Source organism: Heptranchias perlo, chromosome 5 (assembly GCF_035084215.1).
Source record: "Heptranchias perlo isolate sHepPer1 chromosome 5, sHepPer1.hap1, whole genome shotgun sequence".
NCBI classification, from domain to species: Eukaryota; Metazoa; Chordata; class Chondrichthyes; order Hexanchiformes; family Hexanchidae; genus Heptranchias; species Heptranchias perlo.
Genome location: NC_090329.1, coordinates 130,776,375 through 130,803,525, shown reverse-complemented (window position 1 = coordinate 130,803,525; position 27,151 = coordinate 130,776,375). Strand labels below are relative to the sequence as shown.

At 49.0% G+C, this 27,151-nt stretch overlaps 1 protein-coding gene across 1 annotated transcript; it reads right to left on the bottom strand.

Moving 5' to 3' along the window:
- Nucleotides 1–351: 351 nt before the first annotated feature.
- Nucleotides 352–26,940, bottom strand: LOC137321542 (serum response factor-like). Its single transcript, XM_067983939.1, has 2 exons — nt 26,099–26,940; nt 352–743 (listed from the first exon to the last, which is right to left on the bottom strand). Exons 1-2 carry the CDS (start codon nt 26,690–26,692, stop codon nt 381–383), a joined length of 957 nt encoding a protein of 318 aa, XP_067840040.1. The 5' UTR covers nt 26,693–26,940; the 3' UTR covers nt 352–380.
- Nucleotides 26,941–27,151: the final 211 nt, after the last annotated feature.

The following is a 27,151-nucleotide window of genomic DNA, read 5'->3' as shown; positions in this document are numbered from 1 at the left end:
AGGCTACCGACCCAGGGAACATCTCACAGCTGGTTAGAGACTGGCCCCTCTATCTACCATATCCACACACACACTTTACAACAGACATCATCGATATCCATCAGCTGTGCTTTGTGCCCATCCCTAAACCCTGATGTTGTGCCCCCACCGTGGGGTCCAGCTGTGACCAGCCGACCGGGTGCAGGTCCAGGAGTGAAGCTGGGACCTCCCCAGTCCCGTAGGGCTTAGTATCTCTTAACTGAGCCACTGTTCACTTGATCAAGGTATTAGATGGCTGGAGGGGGGAGCGGAGAGAGAGAGGGAGGAAGAGAGAGGAAAAACAACTCTGAAGGCCCAGACTGTGAGCTCCACATCACCGCCCTCACTAGATTGCTTTCTCATCAACCAGCTGTTACTCTACAAAATGTCACCACTCGCTCCTCCACTTTGCATTCTTTCCCTCTCCTACCACACAACGGGTTTTGTTTAGTTTTTACCTTATTTTCCCCGCTGCTGTCCGTCTCCGATACCTGATAGGTGAGATCAGTTTCCTCGAATCCCGTGGCACTCATCCTCTGATCGGTGGTGGGATCTGAGCGTGGCGGGGAATCGGGGGAATTTAAACAGGTCTGGATCAGCGCCTTCCCCGTCTCGCTGGTGATCATTGGCTGCAGTTTGCGGGTGGCGAAGGTGTAAACATGGCCCGTCTCACTAGCCACGAGTAGAAGGACTTGGGTTCCTGTCAGCGTGGAGAGCTCGTAGGCCTGCACATTGAAAAAGGCAGGGGGAAGGGGGGAAAAAGGTATGTTTTATCATTCCGTAACATCAGGAATCTCAGGTGCCGAATAATCCATCACGGCAGGGGCTGGATAATGTACACAATACACCAGCACACTCTGATCCACACAAGGACAGGCAATACATCGAGGGTGCACAGTGCACCAGGCTCAGCCACTAACACTCGAGAACTAATATTTAGTTAGGAATGGGTTGGGAATTCACAGGGAGAGGAAGAGGGAAGGACTTGGATTTATAGAGCGCTCCCATCACAGTTCAAAAATGTCTCAAAAAGCTTCACATGAAATGCATTACCTTCAAGTGCAGTGACTTTCATAAAGAAGGCAAGGACTTGCATTTATATAGCCAGTCATGTTCATTCACAGTGGTGTAAGCTCACCCTTTGGGGGGTACACTATGGTTTAAACCTTCTTCGGACCCTGATCCCCACCCCATGTGGACCAACATCCAAAGCCTACTGTCATTTTAATGACCTGCAGGGTCAGATTGGCCCAGTGTGTGTGAGAGCAGAATCAGTCAGCAATCCATCACATGGGCAGGGCCATAACTAACTCCTCCTCCAGACCACTGCCCCACACCATCCAAAGGTTCATACAATTTTGCAGCACAGAAGCAACATATTCAGCCCATTGTGGCTATGGTCAGTTCCCTTCATTCACCCTGTAATGGGCTCTATACAGAGCGGAGATCAGTTCCCTTCATTCACTCTGTAATGGGCTCTATACAGAGCGGAGATCAGTTCATTCACCCTGTAATGGGCTCTATACAGAGTGGAGATCAGTTCCCTTCATTCTCCCTGTAATGGGCTCTATACAGAGTGGAGATCAGTTCCCTTCATTCTCCCTGTAATGGGCTCTAAACAGAGTGGAGACCAGTTCCCTTCATTCACCCTGTAATGGGCTCTATACAGAGTGAAGATCAGTTCCCTTCATTCTCCCTGTAATGGGCTCTATACAGAGCAGAGACCAGTTCATTCACCCTGTAATGGGCTCTATACAGAGTGGAGATCAGTTCCCTTCATTCACCCTGTAATGGGCTCTATACAGAGCAGAGACTAGTTCATTCACCCTGTAATGGGCTCTATACAGAGCGGAGATCAGTTCCCTTCATTCACCCTGTAATGGGCTCTATACAGAGTGGAGATCAGTTCCCTTCATTCACCCTGTAATGGGCTCTATACAGAGCAGAGATCAGTTCATTCACCCTGTAATGGGCTCTACACAGAGTGGAGATCAGTTCCCTTCATTCACCCTGTAATGGGCTCTATACAGAGTGGAGACCAGTTCATTCACCCTGTAATGGGCTCTATACCGAGTGGAGATCAGTTCCCTTCATTCACCCTGTAATGGGCTCTATACAGAGTGGAGACCAGTTCATTCACCCTGTAATGGGCTCTATACAGAGCGGAGACCAGTTCCCTTCATTCACCCTGTAATGGGCTCTATACAGAGTGGAGATCAGTTCATTCACCCTATAATGGGCTCTATACAGAGTGGAGATCAGTTCCCTTCATTCACCCTGTAATGGGCTCTATACAGAGTGGAGATCAGTTCATTCACTCTGTAATGGGCTCTATACACAGCGGAGATCAGTTCATTCACCCTGTAATGGGCTCTATACAGAGCGGAGATCAGTTCATTCATCCTGTAATGGGCTCTATACAGAGTGGAGATCAGTTCCCTTCATTCACCCTGTAATGGGCTCTATACAGAGTGGAGATCAGTTCATTCACCCTGTAATGGGTTCTAAACAGAGTGGAGACCAGTTCATTCATCCTGTAATGGGCTCTATACAGAGTGGAGATCAGTTCCCTTCATTCACCCTGTAATGGGCTCTATACAGAGTGGAGACCAGTTCCCTTCATTCACCCTGTAATGGGCTCTAAACAGAGTGGAGACCAGTTCCCTTCATTCACCCTGTAATGGGCTCTATACAGAGTGGAGATCAGTTCCCTTCATTCACCCTGTAATGGGCTCTATACAGAGCAGAGACCAGTTCATTCACCCTGTAATGGGCTCTATACAGAGCAGAGATCAGTTCCCTTCATTCACCTTGTAATGGGCTCTATACAGAGTGGAGACCAGTTCCCTTCATTCACCCTGTAATGGGCTCTATACAGAGTGGAGATCAGTTCCCTTCATTCTCCCTATAATGGGCTCTATACAGAGCGGAGATCAGTTCATTCACCCTGTAATGGGCTCTATACAGAGCGGAGATCAGTTCATTCACCCTGTAATGGGCTCTATACAGAGTGGAGATCAGTTCCCTTCATTCACCCTGTAATGGGCTCTATACAGAGCAGAGATCAGTTCCCTTCATTCACCTTGTAATGGGCTCTATACAGAGTGGAGAACAGTTCCCTTCATTCACCCTGTAATGGGCTCTATACAGAGCGGAGATCAGTTCATTCACCCTGTAATCGGTTCTAAACAGAGTGGAGACCAGTTCCCTTCATTCACCCTGTAATGGGCTCTATACAGAGTGGAGATCAGTTCCCTTCATTCTCCCTATAATGGGCTCTATACAGAGCGGAGATCAGTTCATTCACCCTGTAATGGGCTCTATACAGAGCGGAGATCAGTTCATTCACCCTGTAATGGGCTCTATACAGAGTGGAGATCAGTTCCCTTCATTCACCCTGTAATGGGCTCTATACAGAGCAGAGATCAGTTCCCTTCATTCACCTTGTAATGGGCTCTATACAGAGTGGAGAACAGTTCCCTTCATTCACCCTGTAATGGGCTCTATACAGAGCGGAGATCAGTTCATTCACCCTGTAATCGGTTCTAAACAGAGTGGAGACCAGTTCCCTTCATTCACCCTGTAATGGGCTCTATACAGAGTGGAGATCAGTTCCCTTCATTCTCCCTATAATGGGCTCTATACAGAGCGGAGATCAGTTCATTCTCCCTGTAATGGGCTCTATACAGAGTGGAGATCAGTTCCCTTCATTCTCCCTATAATGGGCTCTATACAGAGTGGAGACCAGTTCCCTTCATTCACCCTGTAATGGGCTCTATACAGAGTGGAGATCAGTTCCCTTCATTCACCCTGTAATGGGCTCTATACAGAGCAGAGACCAGTTCATTCACCCTGTAATGGGCTCTATACAGAGCAGAGATCAGTTCCCTTCATTCACCTTGTAATGGGCTCTATACAGAGTGGAGATCAGTTCATTCTCCCTGTAATGGGCTCTATACAGAGTGGAGATCAGTTCCCTTCATTCTCCCTATAATGGGCTCTATACAGAGTGGAGACCAGTTCCCTTCATTCACCCTGTAATGGGCTCTATACAGAGTGGAGATCAGTTCCCTTCATTCACCCTGTAATGGGCTCTATACAGAGCAGAGACCAGTTCATTCACCCTGTAATGGGCTCTATACAGAGCAGAGATCAGTTCCCTTCATTCACCTTGTAATGGGCTCTAAACAGAGTGGAGACCAGTTCCCTTCATTCACCCTGTAATGGGCTCTATACAGAGTGGAGATCAGTTCCCTTCATTCTCCCTATAATGGGCTCTATACAGAGTGGAGATCAGTTCATTCACCCTGTAATGGGCTCTATACAGAGTGGAGATCAGTTCCCTTCATTCTCCCTATAATGGGCTCTATACAGAGCGGAGATCAGTTCATTCTCCCTGTAATGGGCTCTAAACAGAGTGGAGACCAGTTCCCTTCATTCACCCTGTAATGGGCTCTATACAGAGTGGAGATCAGTTCCCTTCATTCACCCTGTAATGGGCTCTATACAGAGCAGAGACCAGTTCATTCACCCTGTAATGGGCTCTATACAGAGCAGAGATCAGTTCCCTTCATTCACCTTGTAATGGGCTCTATACAGAGTGGAGATCAGTTCCCTTCATTCTCCCTATAATGGGCTCTATACAGAGCGGAGATCAGTTCCCTTCATTCACCTTGTAATGGGCTCTATACAGAGTGGAGACCAGTTCCCTTCATTCACCCTGTAATGGGCTCTATACAGAGTGGAGATCAGTTCCCTTCATTCTCCCTATAATGGGCTCTATACAGAGCGGAGATCAGTTCATTCACCCTGTAATGGGCTCTATACAGAGCGGAGATCAGTTCATTCATCCTGTAATGGGCTCTATACAGAGTGGAGATCAGTTCCCTTCATTCACCCTGTAATGGGCTCTATACAGAGCGGAGATCAGTTCATTCTCCCTGTAATGGGCTCTAAACAGAGTGGAGACCAGTTCCCTTCATTCACCCTGTAATGGGCTCTATACAGAGTGGAGACCAGTTCCCTTCATTCACCCTGTAATGGGCTCTATACAGAGTGGAGATCAGTTCCCTTCATTCACCCTGTAATGGGCTCTATACAGAGCAGAGATCAGTTCCCTTCATTCACCTTGTAATGGGCTCTATACAGAGTGGAGACCAGTTCCCTTCATTCACCCTGTAATGGGCTCTATACAGAGCAGAGACCAGTTCATTCACCCTGTAGTGGGCTCTATACAGAGCGGAGATCAGTTCATTCACCCTGTAATGGGCTCTATACAGAGTGGAGATCAGTTCCCTTCATTCACCCTGTAATGGGCTCTATACAGAGTGGAGATCAGTTCATTCACCCTGTAGTGGGCTCTATACAGAGTGGAGATCAGTTCATTCATCCTGTAGTGGGCTCTATACAGAGTGGAGATCAGTTCCCTTCATTCATCCTGTAATGGGCTCTATACAGAGTGGAGATCAGTTCATTCACCCTGTAGTGGGCTCTATACAGAGTGGAGATCAGTTCCCTTCATTCACCCTGTAATGGGCTCTATACACAGCGGAGATCAGTTCATTCACCCTGTAATGGGCTCTATACAGAGTGGAGATCAGTTCATTCACCCTGTAGTGGGCTCTATACAGAGTGGAGATCAGTTCATTCACTCTGTAATGGGCTCTATACAGAGTGGAGATCAGTTCATTCACCCTGTAATGGGCTCTATACAGAGTGGAGATCAGTTCATTCACCCTGTAATGGGCTCTATACAGAGTGGAGATCAGTTCATTCACCCTGTAATGGGCTCTATACAGAGTGGAGATCAGTTCATTCACCCTGTAATGGGCTCTATACAGAGTGGAGATCAGTTCATTCACCCTGTAATGGGCTCTATACAGAGTGGAGATCAGTTCATTCACTCTGTAATGGGCTCTATACAGAGTGGAGATCAGTTCATTCACCCTGTAATGGGCTCTATACAGAGTGGAGATCAGTTCATTCACCCTGTAATGGGCTCTATACAGAGTGGAGATCAGTTCCCTTCATTCACCCTGTAATGGGCTCTATACAGAGCGGAGACCAGTTCCCTTCATTCACCCTGTAATGGGCTCTATACAGAGCGGAGATCAGTTCATTCACCCTGTAATGGGCTCTATACAGAGCGGAGATCAGTTCCTTTCATTCACTCTGTAATGGGCTCGATACAGAGTGGAGATCAGTTCATTCACTCTGTAATGGGCTCTATACAGAGTGGAGATCAGTTCATTCACCCTGTAATGGGCTCTATACAGAGCGGAGACCAGTTCCCTTCATTCACCCTGTAATGGGCTCTATACAGAGTGGAGATCAGTTCCTTTCATTCACTCTGTAATGGGCTCGATACAGAGTGGAGATCAGTTCATTCACCCTGTAATGGGCTCTATACAGAGTGGAGATCAGTTCATTCACCCTGTAATGGGCTCTATACAGAGCGGAGATCAGTTCATTCACCCTGTAATGGGCTCTATACAGAGCGGAGATCAGTTCCCTTCATTCATCCTGTAATGGGTTTCATTTTGTGCCCTATTCCATTCCCTTTCTTTTTAAATCTTCCTTTTCTTTTCTCTGCCTCTCCCGAAGGTGATGGATCCTCACTCCCACAGGCTCCCTCCCACTCCAGCACTTTTCCAATTAGCCATTCTTTATGGGTGGTCCCAGAGACTCTAAATCAGCAGGCTATTCAACTAAAAGGGTGACACCATCCCATGTTCACCCGCTGTCTCTGTACATGCTATTTAGGGCAGGGGTCACCGGGTTGATCAGACCCCTCTCACTCTCACTGCCTCTATCCATCCCTCTCTGGACAGGTACAATACTGAGCAGAGGCCTGTTCTGATACACTGCCTAGTGGCCAGCTGTACAAGTGAGCCTGGGAACAGGTACCTTCCGGCTGGGGATGGCACTGACATGCAGTGAGGGAAGACTGTGTGTTCAATACTACTGCAGTCACTCAGTCTGTACACCAATGACGTACAAGGTGCCTTGTACGTGGGATAGCTCAATGATAAGCTGTCCCTCAAGTAGGGCCCAGTTTGCTGATAACCCTGCCAATTAATTAATGGGATGCCGTGGTGAGACGACTGCCTGTTGCCCACCAAGTCTCCGTCTGGTGAGTTTGGGTTGCATCACCATTGGTTGAAGAGAATTACCACGGTCAGGCACAGTCACACGCTGCCGACAGAATATCACTCGTGGGAGTTTAGGATCATTAATCCCTTGGAAGGATGAGCCAAACGCCTTCCTTTGTGCTCGTCACTGCAACATGCTGCGAGTTATTTTTGCACAGCAAGATCCCACCAACAGCAATGACCAACCACTTAATCTACTGAGGTGCTGTTGGTAGAGGGAGGAATGTTGGCCAGGAGACAGAAACAAGTGCTCGTTCCCCTCCCCTCCCGACATTACTGTGGGATCTTCAGCATCCACTCGAAACACCAGACTAGAGAGACATGGCCTCATCTGAAGAGCAGCCCCTCTGACACTGCAGGGTCATCGTCCTGGAGTGGGACTTGAACGCATGACCTTCTGGTCCAGGTGGTGAGTGCATGACCTACTGAAGCAGGTTAACACAAGCTAAAGAGAAACAGAAAACACGAGAGGGTACAACTTGACCAGTGAATCTATTCTGCCGGTAAGTGGATTTACCCATGTCCCTCCAGTCAGACCCAACATCGAATCAGTGCTTTCATCCTGCAATGTTGTTTAAATTTTTGTATTTTTCACACTAACTGTCCATTTGTGGCTGCTCAGTGAGGAAGCCAATAAGAACCACACGGAGTCACGTAAACCAAAAGGACCCAGCTACAACACTCGATCAACCTAGCCCAGGAGGGGGGAGGAGAAGGAAGAGGTGAGACAGAGGGTCTCAGCCTAGCCCAGGAGGGGAGGGGGGGGGGGGAGGAGAAGGAAGAGGTGAGACAGAGGGTCTCAGCAGCCCAGGAGGTGGGGGGGAAGGAGAAGGAAGAGGTGAGACAGAGGGTCTCAGCCTAGCCCAGGAGGGGGGGGGGGGGGGGGGGGGGGGGGGGGAGAAGGAAGAGGTGAGACAGAGGGTCTCAGCCTAGCCCAGGAGGGGGGGGGGGGGGAGGAGAAGGAAGAGGTGAGACAGAGGGTCTCAGCCTAGCCCAGGAGGGGGGGGGGGGGGGGAGAAGGAAGAGGTGAGACAGAGGGTCTCAGCAGCCCAGGAGGGGGGGGGGGGGGGGGGAAGGAGAAGGAAGAGGTGAGACAGAGGGTCTCAGCCTAGCCCAGGAGGGGGGGGGGGGGGGGAGGAGAAGGAACAGGTGAGACAGAGGGTCTCAGCCTAGCCCAGGAGGCGGGGGGGGGGGGGGGGGGGGGGGAGAAGGAAGAGGTGAGACAGAGGGTCTCAGCCTAGCCCAGGAGGGGGGAGGAGAAGGAAGAGGTGAGACAGAGGGTCTCAGCCTAGCCCAGGAAGGGGGAGGAGAAGGAAGAGGTGAGACAGAGGGTCTCAGCCTAGCCCAGGAGGGGGGAGGAAGATGTAGTCGGGGTTGTCCTGCTGCAAAACACGCAGTTACACATCACGCAAGGACGAGACTGTGTTCCGATGCCTGCGCTTGGACTGGAGGGGCAGCCAGGGCCCAGGGAACTGCGACCCAGCCACCAGCTTCTTCAGGAGGGGAGCAAAGGGACAAATTACAAAATAAAAGTCTTTCTAAAGTCAAGACCAGCAAAGGTAAGGCTTTACTCCAAGCAGTGAGCTTAAGGTGGTTTAGTTCTTAGACTAATTCCCCCCCAAAGGATTCCAGGGACTGCACGATACGATTGAGTGAGGCACCAAGGGAGTACTGTAAATGGGACACTTAGCTCAGTCACCAGCTTGGGACACAGGAATATTGGTCCCTAGAGAGCTGCCCCTCATGCAAGTGTCTCCTCAGTTTATTTTGGAGGGGGTAAAAGTGACTCACTTCTCTCTCCCTGAAGACCCCCCCCTTTTTAAAAAAAATGATTTGTTCTCTGGATATGGACAACATTGGCAAGGCCGGCATTTACTGCTCATCCCTACTGCCCTTAGACGGTGATGGTGAGCCTTCTCCTTAAACCGCTGCAGTCCATGTGGTGAAGGTGCTGTTAGAAAGGGAGTTCCAGGATTTTGACCCAGCGACGATGAAGGAACGGCGATATATTTCCAAGTCTGGACAGTGTGTGACTTGGAGGGGAACATGCAGGTGATGATGCTCAATGACAATGCTGCTCTTCTCCTTCTCTATGGTAGAGGACACAGGGAGGAGGGAGCTGTTGTCACAGTAACCTTGGTTAAGTTGCTGTTGGAGGGGCAGAGTCTACTGGCAAGGGCAGCGATGAAGCTGGTTTCCAGCAGGGATCACTGGGCAGTGATCTTCTCCCATAGCCCAGGAACCGACATCCAGCACTGGATGAGCTGCAAGTTCCTTCAACTAAATATTGGGAAGACTGAAGCCATTGTCTTTGGTCCCTGCCACAAACTCCATTCCCTAGCCACCGACTCCAAACCTCTCCCTGGCCACTGTCTGAGGCTGAACCAGACCATTCGCAACCTTGGCATCCTCTATGACCCTGACATGAACTTCTGACCCTATATCCACTGCATAACCAAGACTGTCTACTCCCATCTCCATAATATCACTTGTCTCTGCCCCCAGCTCCAGCCTAGAATGCGCAGCTTCAAGTTTTGTGGCTACACCCATCCAGGCAAGAGGACCTCTACACATGCTGCTCCAGGCAATGAGATCCACTAGTCTTTGGGTGGGTCGGATCACCTACACGATTGCCAATGAGTTACACAGGCACTTGGCTGGACTACTAAAAGTGAGTTCCGCTGTTCAGCCAGACCTGGCTATGACAGGGCACAACTTGGGCCAAGCTCAACGGGCACCAACAACTTGGCATATGGTGTGGTCCTGAACCAAAGAGTCCAGGAGGTCCCAGCTCCCCTCCCCTTGCTCATGTTGAGTTAATTGATCTCAGCCAGGGCACCAGTTGGGGCTCCAACAAATCGGTTCCTGGGCTACGGGAGAAGATCACTGCCCAGTGATCCCTGCTGGAAACAAGCTTTGAATGAGGACAGGATCTGGCTTAACTTTGATGCCCATCACAGTTGAATGGCCTGCTGATAGATCACGTCTTCAATTTAGGACCTGGAGCAGGTCGAGTCACCAGCTGCAGGAGAGAAAGTTGGAGGGTCAAACAAGAACTGCCATACGAGGAATGGAGTTAAAGAGGAAGTTGTGAGGATCCACCTTCCTACCCCTTCCCTTCCCCCCACCCCCTCATTAAAGTGAAAATGCTGTACACCCACCTCAGACAACATCTGTGGAGCAACTTGCAAAGTGCAGCAAGAATGGATCAATATTACATAACCAAAACACGGAATCATCAAACAGGCTGGGCATTAGGACTGCAAGCCAAAGATTCCTGTTCGAATACTTGCCAGAGGCAATTGCAGCATTGAAAGTACTTCAACATTTAGGCTGCAGCAAGGGTCCCCTAAGGATCGATCCTTGGCCCCCTCCTATTTCTCATCTACATGCTGCCCCTCGGTGACATCATCCTAAAAAACAATGTCAAACTCCACACATACACTGACGACACCCAGCTCCACCTCACCACCACCGTCTATGATTTGTCACACAGCTTGTCCGACATCCAGCACTGGATGAGCAGCAAGTTCCTTCAACTAAATATTGGGAAGACTGAAGCCATTGTCTTTGGTCCCTGCCGCAAACTCCATTCCCTAGCCACCGACTCCAAACCTCTCCCTGGCCACTGTCCGAGGCTGAACCAGACCATTCGCAACCTTGGCGTCCTCTATGACCCTGACATGAACTTCTGACCCTATATCCGCTCCATAACCAAGACTGTCTACTCCCATCTCCATAATATCACTTGTCTCTGCCCCTGCCTCTGCCTCTGCACATCTGCTGCTGAAACCCTCATCCATGCCTGTTACCTCTAGACTTGACTATTCCAATGCTCGCCTGGTAGGCCTCCCATCTTCCACCCTCCATAAAGTTGACAAAACTCTGCTGCCCATATCCTAACTCACACCAAGTCCCATTCACCACCACCTTCACCTCTGTGCTCGCTGACCTACAATGGCTCCCGGTCCGGGAACGCCTCGATTTTAAAATTCTCACGTGTTCAATTCCCTCCATGGCCTCGCCCCTCCCTATCTCTATGTAACTTCCTCCAGTCCTACAACCCTCCAATTCTGGCCTCCTTTGCAACTCCCACTCCCTTCGTTCCACTATTGGCAGATGTGCCTTCAGCTGCCTCAGCCCTAAGCTCTGGAATTCCCTCCATAAACCTCTCAGCCTCTTCCTCCTCCTTTAAGACTCTCCATAAAACCTACCTCTTTGACCAAACTTTTGGTCACGTGTTCTAATATTTCCTTTGACTCAGTGTCAAGTTTTGTCTGATATCGCTCCTGTGAAGCACCTTGGGATGTTTTATGACATTAAAGCACTATATAGATGCAAGTTATAGTTAACCAAATGTCAAAAAACAAATGCTCAACTTAACGGATATTCGCCATTTGGACCACTTCTGGGTGGTAAAGGGTTAATATACAACAGTCCTGCAACACCTAACTAATTAACAGGTGTTCTTTCCTGAGCACCAAGACAAATCAATAATCTTCAGCAACACAGCCAGTGTACGATGCAACGGGATCACCCAATGGGATCACCCAATGGGATCACCCAATGGGATCACCCAATTCAGTCAAAACCCCCACACACTACCTGTCCTGTACACTGCCTCACCTCACATACCTCCCAAATACTGAACTGGTCAACAGATTTTTGCTAATCACCGTCAACCAAATCATACTGTACAGATCACATTTTAACAGCAAGATTAGGACCGAGTGTACTGGTGACTTTTTAAAAAAAGTAATCTTCTCCCCTCCTCCCCTGAGGTCACTGATACTTCCTGGATACACTTCTTGGGTTCTCTGGAACACCATTTTTCATCTGCAACCCTCCCATTCAGAATCCTCCTTACTCCCTTGTACACTCCCCCAAATGACGGGCTATTAAATTGCATGCTATTGTTGCAGTACAGCGAGCATCAGCAAGCTATTCAACCATGGTGGGGGGGGGGGGGGGGCAGCATAATTACAAAGCCTGATCCTAGCTCCTCCCAACATCCCCACCCTCACACTCTCCAGTTGGGATCACTGCACCAGGCCATCTGGATATGATCTAACACAGCACAGCTCAAGGGCTGAACTAGAGGCCTTTATGGTCTCTTACAGTGCACACATTACAGTGCATTTGACCAAGTGAGCCATCAGAAAGGCCAGAATTAAGCATCACTGTCATTGAAAATTAAATTTTAGTGTTCGTCAGAGCAAAAAGCATAGTTTAACTCAGCGCAAATTCCACGCACCCACAGACCCTGCTCACCCGGGGACCACCTTCCAATTCTGGAATGATTGTTGGAACAATCTTCTGATCATTGTTTGGGGGGCCTGACTTCCAGCTGGCCCAACATTCATGGACACGCTTTTTCCAGCAGTGGTCACTGAACAGCGATCAGAAGCAGGATCTCTGACTAATCTCCCAAGGCATTGGAGCCAATTGTAGCGCTCCTACTGTCATCCCAAACAAGACCAGCCAACTCAGCATAGTCCAGGAATCGCACCCGAGGCCTGCTGGTCTGTGAAGATGAACTATATACTTAGGATAGCAAATAATTCCTAACCCAGTTACTCCTTATTAATCGTCCTTAACTGGACAGTGCTGCGAGATCACCCACATCAAAAGATGAGACACGACTAGATTAATTCCTGGGATGAGAGGGTTGTCCTATGAGGAGAGATTGAGTAGAATGGACCTATACTCTCTGGAGTTTAGAAGAATGAGAGGTGATATCACTGAAACATAAGATTCTGAGGGGGCTTGACAGGGTAAATGCTGAGAGGTTGTTTCCCCTGGATAGAGAGACTAGAACTATGGGGGCAGAGTCTCAGGATAAGGGAGCAGCCATTTAAGACTGAGATGAGGAGGAATTTCTTCACTCAGAGGGTTGTGAATCTTTGGAATTCTCTACCACAGAGGGCTGTGGATGCTCAGTCATTGAGTATATTCAAGACTGAGAGAGGTAGATTTTTGGATACTAAGGGAATCAAGGGATATGGGGATAGGGCAGGAAAGTGGAGTTGAGGTTGAAGATCAGCCATGATCTTATTGAATGGCGGAGTAGGCTTGAGGGGGCGTATGACCTACTCCTATTGTGTTCTTATAGCCTAGTCCTTTCCTGGATATTGCTATTATAATCGGGCAAGAATCACACATTATATAGAAATAATCTGATATAACCACGTAAAACAGATTATCTGTTCATTATCTCATTGCTGTTTGTGGGACCTTGCTGTGCACAAACCAGCTGGCCCATTTCCTATATTACAACAGTGACCACACTTCATAACTACTTCACTGGCTGTAAAGCACTTTGGGATGTCTTGAGGTTGTGAAAGGCGCTATATAAATGCAAGTTCTTTCTTTCTTGAAAATCTCCAAACTTTGCAATGAACTCTACAGTCCCACTAAAAAGTCAGATACGTTACTGCTGTTTAATACATGCACGCACGCACGCACGTTAATCAGTGTGGAGTGAGCTATACAGACCAGAATGTCAACTTCAATCCACAGCCTGCGGATTCAGCCAACCGAGCTCAATCAGGGCAATATTTGGGGACTATATTTTGCCGCAGTCCCCAGGGAGTCTAGCATCATAGATGCATTTAAGGAGAAGCTAGTGAAGTACATGAGGGAGAAAGGAATAGAAGGGTACATTGGTAGGGTTAGATCAAATAGGGAGGGAGGAGGTTCGTGTGGAGCATAAACACCAGGATAGACCAATTGGGCCAAAAGTCTTGTTTCTGTGCTGTACATTCTATGTAATTCTAGGCTGGAAGGCCCATTCCTGACCACTACCCAGTGGGTCCTGTTGGAATGTGAGATCACACATGGCCTTCAGGAGAAGACAGAGTTTGGGTATGAGGTGAAGCCCCCCACAGTTGAACAAACTGTCAGCACTCACTGTTTAGGCTCATACATGGAATGACCAACCAGATGAGCAGTGAAGGGGATTCAGCATTTGTGGGATTGCAGCCCAACCAGTCAGCTGCTTTCAGAAAAGGAGGCAAGCAGGGTACAGTGGGGAAATCCTTCCAGACACACACGTTAAACTCTGGCACTGTCTCACCTTCAGATCCTATCAATTACTGACGGTGTTAACTACAGGTTAACCCTTTGAGAACCAAATGACATTGCAACATCCACATTTTATGGTGGTAGAGGTCGCAGGTTTGGGAGGTGCTGTCGAAGAAGCCTTGGCGAGTTGCTGCAGTGCATCCTGTGGATGGTACACACTGCAGCCACTGTGCGCCGGTGGTGAAGGGAGTGAATGTTTAGGGTGGTGGATGGGGTGCCAATCAAGCAGGCTGCTTTGTCCTGGATGGTGTCGAGCTTCTCGAGTGTTGTTGGAGCTGCACTCATCCAAGCAAGTGGAGTGTATTCCATTACACTCCTGACTTGCATCTTGTAGATGGTGGAAAGGCTTTGGGGAGTCAGGAGGTGAGTCACTCGCTGCAGAATACCCAGCCTCTGACCTGCTCTTGTAGCCACAGTATTTATATGGCTGGTCCAGTTAAGTTTCTGGTCAATGGTGACCCCCAGGATGTTGATGGTGGGGGATTCGGCGATGGTAATGCCGTTGAATGTCAAGGGGAGATGGTTAGACTCTCTCTTGTTGGAGATGGTCATTGCCTGGCACTTGTTTGGCATGAATGTTACTTGCTACTTATCAGCCCAGGCCTGGATGTTGTCCAGGTCTTGCTGCACGCGGGCATCTTTCTCTAGTTCTCTCCTATTTCCCCTCACGTCCTCTCTGAGCTCATCTTGACCACGAGACCCACCTCCTGCTCCCTCAACTCTATTCCCACCAAACTGCTGTCATAAGAACATCAGAAATAGGAGCAGGAGTAGGCCATATGGCCCCTCGAGCCTGCTCCATCATTCAATCAGATCATGGCTGATCTTCAACCTCAACTCTACTTTCCCGCCCGATCCCCATATCCCTTGATTCCCCGAGAGTACAAAATCTATCTGTCTCAGCCTTGAACATATTCAATGACTGAGCATCCACAGCCCTCTGGGGTAGAATTCCAAAGATTCACAACCCTCTGAGTGATGAAATTCCTCCTCATCTCAGTCTTAAATGGCCGACCCCTTATCCTGAGACTATGCCCCCTGGTTCTCGACTCTCCAGCCAGGGGAATAACCTCTCAGCATCTACCTTGTCAAGCCCCCTCAGAATCTTACATGTTCCATCCAGCACGGACGCGATGGGCCGAATGGCCTCCTTCTATGCTGTAACCATTCTATGTTTCAATGAGATCACCTCTCATTCTTCTAAACTCCAGAGAGTATAGGCCCATTCTACTCAAACTCTCCTCATAGGACAACCCTCTCATCCCAGGAATCATTGCACCGCCTCTAAGGCAAGTATATCCTTCCTTAGATAAAGAGACCTAACCTGTGCACAGTACTCCAGGTGTGGTCTCACCAAAGCCCTCTACAATTGCAGCAAGACTTCCTTACTCTTGTACTCCAACCCCCTTGCAATAAAGGCCAACATACTATTTGCCTTCCTAATTGCTTGTTGAACCTGCATGTTAACTTTTTGTGTTTCTTGTACGAGGACACCCAAATCTCTCTGGACAACAACATTTAATAGTTTCTCACCATTTAAAAAATATTCTGTTTTTCTATTCTTCCTACCAAAGTGAAAAGCCTCACGTTTCCCCACATTATACTCCGTCTGCCACCTCCTTGCCCACTCACCTAATCTGTCTATATCCCTTTGCAGACACCGTGTCCTCCTCACAGCTTACTTTCCCACCTAGCTTTGTATCATCAGCAACTTGGATACACTGCACTCAGTAATGTTTTCTGTCCATTAACCAATCCTCTATCCATGCTAATATGTTACCCCAACCCCATGAGCTCTTATCTTGCGTAACATCCTTTTATGTGGCACGCCTTTTGAAAATCCAAATATACTACATCCACTGGTTCCCCTTTATTTACCCTGTTAGTTACACCCTCAAAAAACTCTAATAAATTTGTCAAACACGATTTCCCTTTCATAAAACCATGTTGACTCTGCCTAATCATATTATGATTTTCTAAGTGCCTTGTTACCACTTCCTTAATAATGGATTCCAGCATTTTCCCGACGACTGATGTCAGGCTAACTGGCCTGTCGTTCCCTATTTTCTCTCTCCCTCCTTTCTTGAATAGCGGGGTAACATTTGCTACCTTCCAATCCACTGGGACTGTTCTACAATCTAGGGAATTCTGGAAGATCATAACCAATGCATCCACTATCTCTGCAGCCACCTCTTTTAGAACCCTAGGATGTGGCCATCAGGTCCAGGGGATTTGTTGGCTTTTAGTCCCATTAGTTTGTCCAGTACTTTGTCTCTACTGATATTAATTGTTTTAAGTTCCTCACTCTCATTAGACCCTTGGTTCCCCACTATTTCTGGTATGTTTTTTGTGTCTTCGACTGTGAAGACAGATACAAAATATTTGTTTAACACATCTGCCATTTCCTGATTCCCCATTATAATTTCTCCTGTCTCAGCCTCTAAGGGACCAACGTTTACTTTTCCTACTCTCTTCCTTTTTACATACTTGTAGAAGATCTTACAATCTGTTTTTATATTTCTTGATCTACTTTCATATTCAATTTTCTCCCTTATCATCAATTTTCTGGTCATCCTTTGCTCGTTTCTAAACCTCTCCCAATCTTCAGGCTTATTACTCTTCTTCACGACATTATAGGCCTCTTCTTTTAATCTAATACTATCCTTAACTTTTTTTTAGTCACGGATGGATCACTTTTTCCTTGGAGATTTTATTTCTCAATGGAATGTATATTTGTTGAGAATATTGAAGTATTCTCCACCCAACTTCCCTTCCTAGCCCCCATGTTAGCTGATATTGTTAATGGTTCCCTCTCCTCAGGTACTGTCCCCCTCCCCTTCAAATCTGCCTTCATCATCCCCCTCAAAAAATCCACCCTCTGTCCTTGCAAACTACCGTCCCGTCTCCAACCTCCCTTTCCTCTCCCAAAGTCCTTGAACTTGTTGTCGCCTCACAAACCTGTGCCCATCTTTCTCGCAACTCTATGTTTGAATCCCTCCAATCAGGTTTCCGCCCCTGCCGCTGTACTGAAACGACCCTTATCAAAGTCACAAATGACATCCTATTGACTTTGACCGTGGTAAACTATCCCTCCTCATCCTTCTCGACCTGTCTGCAGCCTTTGACACAGTTGACCACACCATCCTTCTCCAACGTCTCTCCTCTGTTGTCCAGCTGGGTGGGACTGCACTCGCCTGGTTCCATTCTTATCTGTCCAGTCGTAGACAGATAATCACCTGCAATGGTTTCTCTTCCCCCTCCAGCACCGTTACCTCTGGAGTCCCCCAGGGATCTATCCTTGGCCCCCTCCTACGTCTCATCTACATGCGGCCCCTCGGTGACATCATCCGAAAACACATCATCAGGTTCCACATGTACGCTGACGACACCCAGCTCTACCTCACCACCACCTCTCTCCACCCCTCCACTGTCTCTCATTTGTCACACTGCTAGTCCAACATCCAGCACTGGATCAGCAAAAATTTAATCCAACTAAATATTGGGAAGACCGAAGCCATGGTCTTTGGTGTCCACTGCAAACTCCGTTCCCTAGCCACCGACTCCAAACCTCTTCCTGGCCACTGTCTGAGGCTGAATCAGAGCGTTCGCAACCTTGGCGTCGTATTTGATCCCGAGATGAGATTCCGACCCTATATCCGCTCCATCACCAAGACCGCACACTTCCACCTCCGTAACATCGCCCGTCTCCGCCTCTGCCTCAGCTCATCTCATCTCATCTGCTGCTGAAACCCTCATCCATGGCTTTGTTACCTCTAGACTCGACTATTCCAATGCTCTCCTGGCCAGCCTCCCATCTTCCACCCTCCATAAACTGGAGCTCATCCAAAATTCTACTGCCCATATCCTAACTCGCACCAAGTCCTGTTCTCCCATCACCCCTGTGCTCACTGACCTACATTGGCTCCCAGTCCGGGAACGCCTCGATTTTAAAATTCTCATCCTTGTTTTCAAATCCGTCCATGGCCTCACCCCTCCCTATCTCTGTAACCTCCTCCAGCCCTACAATCCTCCAATTCTGGCCTCTTGCGCATTCCCGATTTTCATTGTTCCACCATAAGACCATTAGAGATAGGAGCAGGAGTAGGCCATTCAGCCCCAAGTCTGCTCCACCATTCAATGAGATCATGGCTGATCTGATTTTTACCTCAACTCCACTTTCCCGCCCTTTCCCCATATCCTTTGACTCCCTTGCGGATCAAAAATTTGTCTAACTCAGCCTTGAATGTATTCCATGACTCAGCCTCCACAGCTTTTTGAGGTAAAGAATTCCAAAGATTCACGACCCTCTGGGGGAAGATACGCCTCCTCATTTACATCTTAAACGGGTGACCCCTTATTCTGAGACTCTGCCCCCGAGTTTTAGATTCCCCCATGAGGGGTAACATCCTCTCAGCATCTACCCTATCGAGTCCCCTCAGAATCTTGTATGTTTCAATAAGATCTCCTCTCATTCTTCTGAACTCCAATGAGTATAGACCCAACCTGTTCAATCTTTCCTCATAAGGCAACCCTTCCATACCCGGAATCAACCTAGTGAACCTTCTCTGAACTGCCTCCAATGCAAATATGTCCTTCCTTAAATAAGGGCACCAGAACTGTACACAGTACTCCAGGTGTGGTCTAACCAGCACCCTGTAGAGTTGTAGCATGACTTCCCTGCTTTTATACTCCATCCCCCTAGAAATGAAGGCCAATATTCTGTTTGCCTTCTGGATTACCTGCTGCACCTGTATGTTGACTTTTTGTGTTTCATGTACGAGGACACCCAGATCCCACTGTACCGCAGCATTTTATAGTATTTCTCCATCCAAATAATATTTTGCTTTTTTATTTTTCCTCCCAAAGAGGATGACTTCACATTTTCCCATGTTATATTCCATCTGCCAAATTTTTGCCTGTTCGCTTAACCTGTCAATATCCCTTTGCAGACACTTTGTGTCCTCATTGCAGCTTGCTTTTCCACCTATCCTTGTATCAACAGCAAATTTGGCCACAAGACACTCTGTTCCTTCATCCAAGTCACTGATATATATTGTAAATAGTTGAGGCCCCAGCACTGAGCCCTGCGGCATCCCACTAGTTACAGATTGACATTTTGAAAATGACCCTTTTATCCTGACTCTTTGTTTTTTGTTTGTTAGCCAATCCTCTATCCCTGCCAGTATATTACCCCCAACACCATGAGCTCTTATCTTATGCAGTAATCTTTTATGTGGCACCTTATCGAATGCCTTTTGGAAATCCAAATATACTGCATCCATTGGTTCCCCCTTTATCCATCCTGCCCGTTACTTCCTCAAAAGAACTCTAATAAATTTGTCAGACATGATTTCCCCTTCATAAACCAACATTGACTCTCCTTGATTGTACTATGAGTCTCCAAATGTCCTGCTACTACTTCCTTAATAATGGATTCTAACATTTTCCCAGTGACAGATGATCAGCTAACTGGTCTATAGTTACCTGCTTTCTGTCTCACTCTCTTCTTGAATAGGGGTGTTACGTTAGTGGTTTTCCAATCCGCTGGGACCTTTCCAGAATCTAGTGAATTCTGGAAGGTTACAACCAATGCATCCACTATCTCTGTAGCCACTTCCTTTACGACCCTCGGATGCAAGCCATCAGGTCCAGGGGACTTGTCAGTCTTTAGACCCATTAGTTTACCTAGTACTTTTTCTCTGGTGATAGTGATTGTTTTTAGTTCCTCTCTCCCCTTTCCCCCTTGATTTTCTACTATTATTGGTATATTATTAGTGTCTTCTACTGTGAAGACAGATACAAAATATCTGTTCAATTCCTCTGCCATTTCCTTGTTTTCCATTATTATTTCCCCAATTTCATCCTCTCAGGGACCAATGTTTACTTTAGCTACCCTCTTCCTTTTTATATACTTGCAGAAGCTTTTACTGTCAGTTTTTTATATTTCTTGCTAGTTTACTCCTACAATTTATTTTCTCCCTCTTTATTATTCTTTTAGTCATCCTTTGCTGGTTTTTAAAGTTTTCCCAATCTTCGGGCTTACCAGTAATCTTTGCCATGTTGTATGCTTTTTCTTTTAACCTGATCCCATTGGCAGCCATGCCTTCAACTGACTAGGCCCTAAGCTCTGGAATTCCCTCCCTAAACCTCTCTACCTCGCCCTCCTCCTTCAAGACGTTCCTTAAAACCTACCTCTTTGACCAAGCTTTTGTCCTGTCCTAATATCTCATGTGGCTCGGTGTCAAATTTTGTTTGATAATCGCTCCTGTGAAGCGCCTTGGGTCGATTTACTGTGTTAAAGGTGCTATATCAATGCAAGTTGTTGGCATGTTCACTCGACTGATCACATCTCACAATAAAAAACCACCACAGGCTGCACTGGGCCTGGGGGTGGGAGAAGGAGAGAAAAAGCAAATAGATAATGGTAAAGTGGAAGAGAGAAGTGCTAAACTCCTCAACTGTAACTGTTTGGAAAGTTTCAAAGATACTTCAGTGTGACCTAATGATACATTGAATGATGATGCAGCCCCTTTAAGTCTAATACAAGATAGCACCATGTATTGAGTGAACACACTCATAGCTGAGGGCAATTCACACTATTGTGCTGCAGAGTGACATCTTGAATTGTGTCAAGTGATGATGAACTTGAGTACATTTTAAATAAAAAGAAAAGCAAACAATTGTGAAGGATTCCCCAAAGCCTTTCCACCATCGACAAGGCACAAGTCAGGAGTGTGATGGAATACTCTCCACTTGCCTGGATGAGTGCAGCTCCAACAACACTCGAAGTTCGACACCATCCAGGACAAAGCAGCCCACTTGATTGGCACCCCATCCACCACCCCAAACATTCACTCCCTTCACCACCAGCGCACAGTGGCTGCAGTGTGTACCATCCACAGGATGCACTGCAGCAACTCGCCAAGGCTTCTTCGACAGCACCTCCCAAACCCACGACCTCTACCACCTAGAAGGACAAGAGCAGCAGGCACATGGGAATAAAACCACCTGCACGTTCCCCTCCAAGTCACACACCATCCCGACTTGGAAATATATCGCCGTTCCTTCATCGTCGCTGGGTCAAAATCCTGGAACTCCCTTCCTAACAGCACTGTGGGAGAACCTTCACCACACGGACTGCAGAGGTTCAATAAGAGAGCTCAAGGGCAATAAATGTCAAACTTCCCAGCAATACCCGTAACCCAAGAATTAATGTTTTTTTACATCCCTCTTGGCTCAGCAAGTTTATCCAACAAGTGGCTTCCCAGACTGTGCAGAGTTTGTTGATGGTGATAACTGGCACTGCATTTAGCCTCAGCCCCCCTTAGGGACGAGGAGAACAGAGAGAGCAAATCAGCTCTCTTTCTCTGACTGCTGTGAACGAGGCAAGGACAGGACAGGATCGGGCTTGGCTGTGGTGGGAACCACAGCCGAACAGTCTCCCGATGTCCAGTGTCACGGCACACCCGTGAATGACGGCCAAGGAGTGCGGGAGTGTACCCAGTAAATGTGGGACCGTACCAAGGAGTGCGGGAGTGTACCCAGTAAATGTGGGACCGTACCAAGGAGTGCGGGAGTGTACCCAGTAAATGTGGGACCGTACCAAGGAGTGCGGGAGTGTACCCAGTAAATGTGGGACCGTACCAAGGAGTGCGGGAGTGTACCCAGTAAATGTGGGACCGTACCAAGGAGTGCGGGAGTGTACCCAGTAAATGTGGGACTGTACCAAGGAGTGCGGGAGTGTACCCAGTAAATGTGGGACCGTACCAAGGAGTGCGGCAGTGTACCCAGTAAATGTGGGACCGTACCAAGGAGTGCGGGAGTGTACCCAGTAAATGTGGGACCGTACCAAGGAGTGCGGGAGTGTACCCAGTAAATGTGGGACCGTACCAAGGAGTGCGGGAGTGTACCCAGTAAATGTGGGACCGTACCAAGGAGTGCGGGAGTGTACCCAGTAAATGTGGGACCGTACCAAGGAGTGCGGGAGTGTACCCAGTAAATGTGGGACCGTACCAAGGAGTGCGGGAGTGTACCCAGTAAATGTGGGACCGTACCAAGGAGTGCGGGAGTGTACCCAGTAAATGTGGGACCGTACCAAGGAGTGCGGGAGTGTACCCAGTAAATGTGGGACCGTACCAAGGAGTGCGGGAGTGTACCCAGTAAATGTGGGACCGTACCAAGGAGTGCGGGAGTGTACCCAGTAAATGTGGGACCGTACCAAGGAGTGCGGGAGTGTACCCAGTAAATGTGGGACCGTACCAAGGAGTGCGGGAGTGTACCCAGTAAATGTGGGACCGTACCAAGGAGTGCGGGAGTGTACCCAGTAAATGTGGGACCGTACCAAGGAGTGCGGGAGTGTACCCAGTAAATGTGGGACCGTACCAAGGAGTGCGGGAGTGTACCCAGTAAATGTGGGACCGTACCAAGGAGTGCGGGAGTGTACCCAGTAAATGTGGGACTGTACCAAGGAGTGCGGGAGTGTACCCAGTAAATGTGGGACTGTACCAAGGAGTGCACCCAGTAAATGTGGGACCGTACCAAGGAGTGCGGGAGTGTACCCAGTAAATGTGGGACCGTACCAAGGAGTGCGGGAGTGTACCCAGTAAATGTGGGACCGTACCAAGGAGTGCGGGAGTGTACCCAGTAAATGTGGGACCGTACCAAGGAGTGCGGGAGTGTACCCAGTAAATGTGGGACCGTACCAAGGAGTGCGGGAGTGTACCCAGTAAATGTGGGACCGTACCAAGGAGTGCGGGAGTGTACCCAGTAAATGTGGGACCGTACCAAGGAGTGCGGGAGTGTACCCAGTAAATGTGGGACCGTACCAAGGAGTGCGGGAGTGTACCCAGTAAATGTGGGACCGTACCAAGGAGTGCGGGAGTGTACCCAGTAAATGTGGGACCGTACCAAGGAGTGCGGGAGTGTACCCAGTAAATGTGGGACCGTACCAAGGAGTGCGGGAGTGTACCCAGTAAATGTGGGACTGTACCAAGGAGTGCGGGAGTGTACCCAGTAAATGTGGGACTGTACCAAGGAGTGCACCCAGTAAATGTGGGACTGTACCAAGGAGTGCGGGAGTGTACCCAGTAAATGTGGGACTGTACCAAGGAGTGCGGGAGTGTACCCAGTAAATGTGGGACCGTACCAAGGAGTGCGGGAGTGTACCCAGTAAATGTGGGACTGTACCAAGGAGTGCGGGAGGAATGGAGGGTCCGAAACAGGGGGACAGAATTGGCAAGAACAAAAAATGTCAGAGAAAGGACAGAAGGCATGACACCCACCAAACCCCAAGCTTCAACTCCCCCGAGTCACACCTGTCCATTCCTTAAAACACAGACTCAAATGTGGAGCACAACAGATAACATAAAAGCAGAAGATTACTGCCCCGATTACAACAATTTGCATTGATATCGCACCTTGAACATTGTAAAATATTCCACGGCACTTCACAGGAGCGATTATCAAACAAAAATCACACAGAGCCAAAGAAGGTTACAGAGACAAGATGGCGAGGCAGTGGAGAGATTTGAACACAATGAGAATTTGGAAGGATGGGAGGCCAGCCAAGTGAACAATGTCTGGAGGTAATCAAGACATGGATGAGGCTTTCAGCAGCAGATAAGCTGAGGCAGGGACAGAGATGGGCGATGTTATGGAGGTGGAAGTCGGTGATGGAGGGGGTGTGGGGTCGGAAGTTCATCGCAGGGTCAAACAGGACGACACAGTTGCAAACAGTCTCGGATAGTGGCCAGGGAGAGGGATGGAATCAGTGGTAGAACTAATTGTGGGGGGGGGGGGGGGGGGAAGGTTGTGGTGCCCATTAAAAGCCAGCAACAAAACCAGGGGAGGGGTTTATAGCCCCAATTACATGGTAGAAATATAAGGATAGGGGTCACAATTCTGAATTTAAGGCACCAAATGTTGGTCCCAATTACAAGGGGTCCAGGAATCCAGCTGATGTCACGAAACACCAGTGGCCTATAACCGTCAAGAGGCAAGATCACAGTTAATCACTCATTTATGACAAGTTCTCCTCTTCTCAACTCACTGAGAATCTGCGTCTTGCTTGGGTACCGTTTCTCCAAGAAGCTCGCCCAAGTACCCATCCTTCATGTGCGAGCCTAATGGGTACCAACAGACTATTTGACCATGGCAGGGAGTGTGATCTTGGGGTGGCTGGACAGCAATCAGGAGCGGGAACTCTTGGATGATTGTTCTTTCTCCCAACCCAGGGGCTCTGGGGTCTCACAGTAACATCCCTCCCACCACTTCCATCCTAGTGCAGGGGCTCTGGGGTCTCACAGTAACATCCCTCCCACCACCACTTCCATCCTAGTGCAGGGGCTCTGGGGTCTCACAGTAACATCCCTCCCACCACCACTTCCATCCTAGTCCAGGGGCTCTGGGGTCTCACAGTAACATCCCTCCCACCCCTTCCATCCTAGTCCAGGGGCTCTGGGGTCTCACAGTAACATCCCTCCCACCCCTTCCATCCTAGTCCAGGGGCTCTGGGGTCTCACAGTAACATCCCTCCCACCACTTCCATCCTAGTCCAGGGGCTCTGGGGTCTCACAGTAACATCCCTCCCACCACCACTTCCATCCTAGTGCAGGGGCTCTGGGGTCTCACAGTAACATCCCTCCCACCACCACTTCCATCCTAGTCCAGGGGCTCTGGGGTCTCACAGTAACATCCCTCCCACCCCTTCCATCCTAGTCCAGGGGCTCTGGGGTCTCACAGTAACATCCCTCCCACCACTTCCATCCTAGTCCAGGGGCTCTGGGGTCTCACAGTAACATCCCTCCCACCACCACTTCCATCCTAGTCCAGGGGCTCTGGGGTCTCACAGTAACATCCCTCCCACCCCTTCCATCCTAGTCCAGGGGCTCTGGGGTCTCACAGTAACATCCCTCCCACCACCACTTCCATCCTAGTGCAGGGGCTCTGGGGTCTCACAGTAACATCCCTCCCACCACTCCAACATAGATCAGCAAACTCAGCACTGGCCCAGGGCTAAACCTGGATTCTTCCTGACCGGTGCAGTTCCGTGCCACACTGGACCGTGTGTTTACCCACTGGGCCTGTCTTAATATGCAATCGTTGACAGGGGAGAAAACGTACGTCCAACCATCAGTGCCGAAGCTAACCATCGGTAAGCTGGATGCCTTCCAACAGAAATGACAATAATCAACACAGAACTTACCCTACAAAAGGTCACCAGGATACAGTACATCTACTATTTTATATTACACTATTAACCAGGTGCAGTCACAACTCAACTGGGCATTCACCCTGCACACTGGGATAGACAGTGTATATATGTATACAGAGATATACACACATTGTATATCTGATCCTATGTACACTGGTACAGCAATTCCCCTGGACTCTAGCAAACTCCGGGAGCTGAATTTCCGGGTCCCAGTTTATTCATTCTAAGTCCAATGTTTTCTTTCTTTAATGCTCGTCCCCACCTAACAAGCTGTCAGTGCCTTTCCCCCCTCACTCCAGTTATTACTTCGCTAAGTTTACTTTCTAATAAAAGAAAGTAGGACATGTTCACAAAGTGGATCAATCAGTTCGCCGGCAGGATCTCAAAGGACACTTTGGGGAAAGGGACAAGGATGAAGTGAGAGGATGTCAGAGAGTCAACCGGTGTCCCACACACACCTCACAGACTGTCTGCTGAAGTTACCCGTCTCTCTCTCTCTCTCTCTCTCTCGGTATTTTAACTGGTCGCCTTGTTCCCACTGGTTGTTAAATCCCAACTTTTGAGTCTGAGAGGGAGAGAGCTGTCAGCCCACACTCTCACCCTGCAGCTGTCAAACTCTCCGTGTCCCGCTCACCTTTTTCATGATGCCCGTCTTCCTCTTGCTGAAAGTCGTGTATCTCCTCAGCTTGTTATCGATGAATTCCATTTTAATCTTCACCCTCCCTCGCGTTTTCTTTCCCGGTTTCAGCCCGGCCCCCGCCGCCGCCGCCGCCGCCACACCACCTCCTCCACCTCCTGTTGCTGCAGCTGGCCCGTAACGCCCGCCGCCGGCTGCTGTCATCCCGCCGCTACACTCCATGTTAGAGTCGTGACCCGTCACACCGGCTAAACCGGCGGCCGCCGCCGCTTCCAACTCCGACACCCTTCGCTTCACCCCGCGCCTGTCAACCGGGGCCGGGGCCACCACCATGTCCTCGTCTTCGTCGCTGCTGGGGTCGGAGCCGCTGTAATTGGCGCCGAGGTGAGGCTCCCGCTCCCGCTCCCGCTCCGCATCTCGGTCGCGCTCGGCGCGGATACTGCCCAGCAGCAGCGGCGGTGGCGGAGGTGGTGGTGGTGGTGGCGGCGCTGCTGGCGGCTGAGGCTGTGGTGCAGGCTGGTGGAGGCTGCCCGCTGTGGAGGTGCTGTTGTCGGTAGTAGCGGCCACAGCTCCAGCCTGACTCTGTAACATTGTTTCCGATCAGTATGATCGCCCTCCTCCTCCTCCTCCCGGCCCGGCCCGGCCCGGCCTCAGCTTTTTGTTACTCCACGCGATCGAACCCTTTCGGAACAAAACTCGCTACAATCTGGAACCCGGAGACCCCGAGAGAGGAAACCCCGCGCGCAGCCCGCAGCCCACACACCGCCCAGCAAAGAATCCCTCCCCTTCAACCTCACTTAACAAACCACCCTCATTACCCGGGCCCTTAACAACAAAACTGCTTCCTTCTCATTAAAGTGATGTTATTAAAAATCTATCAATTACTATAAATGTCTTCTTGCTATATTTCTCTCTCTCTCCCTCCCCCCTCTCTCTTTTAACAGGCGGAAGGAGATGAGCCGGCAGGCCGGCACTACTTTACCCTCCCCATATAAAGAGAGACAATGTTTCCTTTTATGGCGCGAGCTGTCCTTATATGGTGAGTCACCG

Coding starts and splice junctions, on each gene's coding strand:
- LOC137321542 (XM_067983939.1), bottom strand. CDS start 26,692: ATGTTACAGAGTCAGGCTGGAGCTGTGGCCGCTACTACCGACAACAGC. Junction 744..26,098: donor AGACGGGCATCATGAAAAAG/GTGAGCGGGACA, acceptor TTCAATGTGCAG/GCCTACGAGCTCTCCACGCT.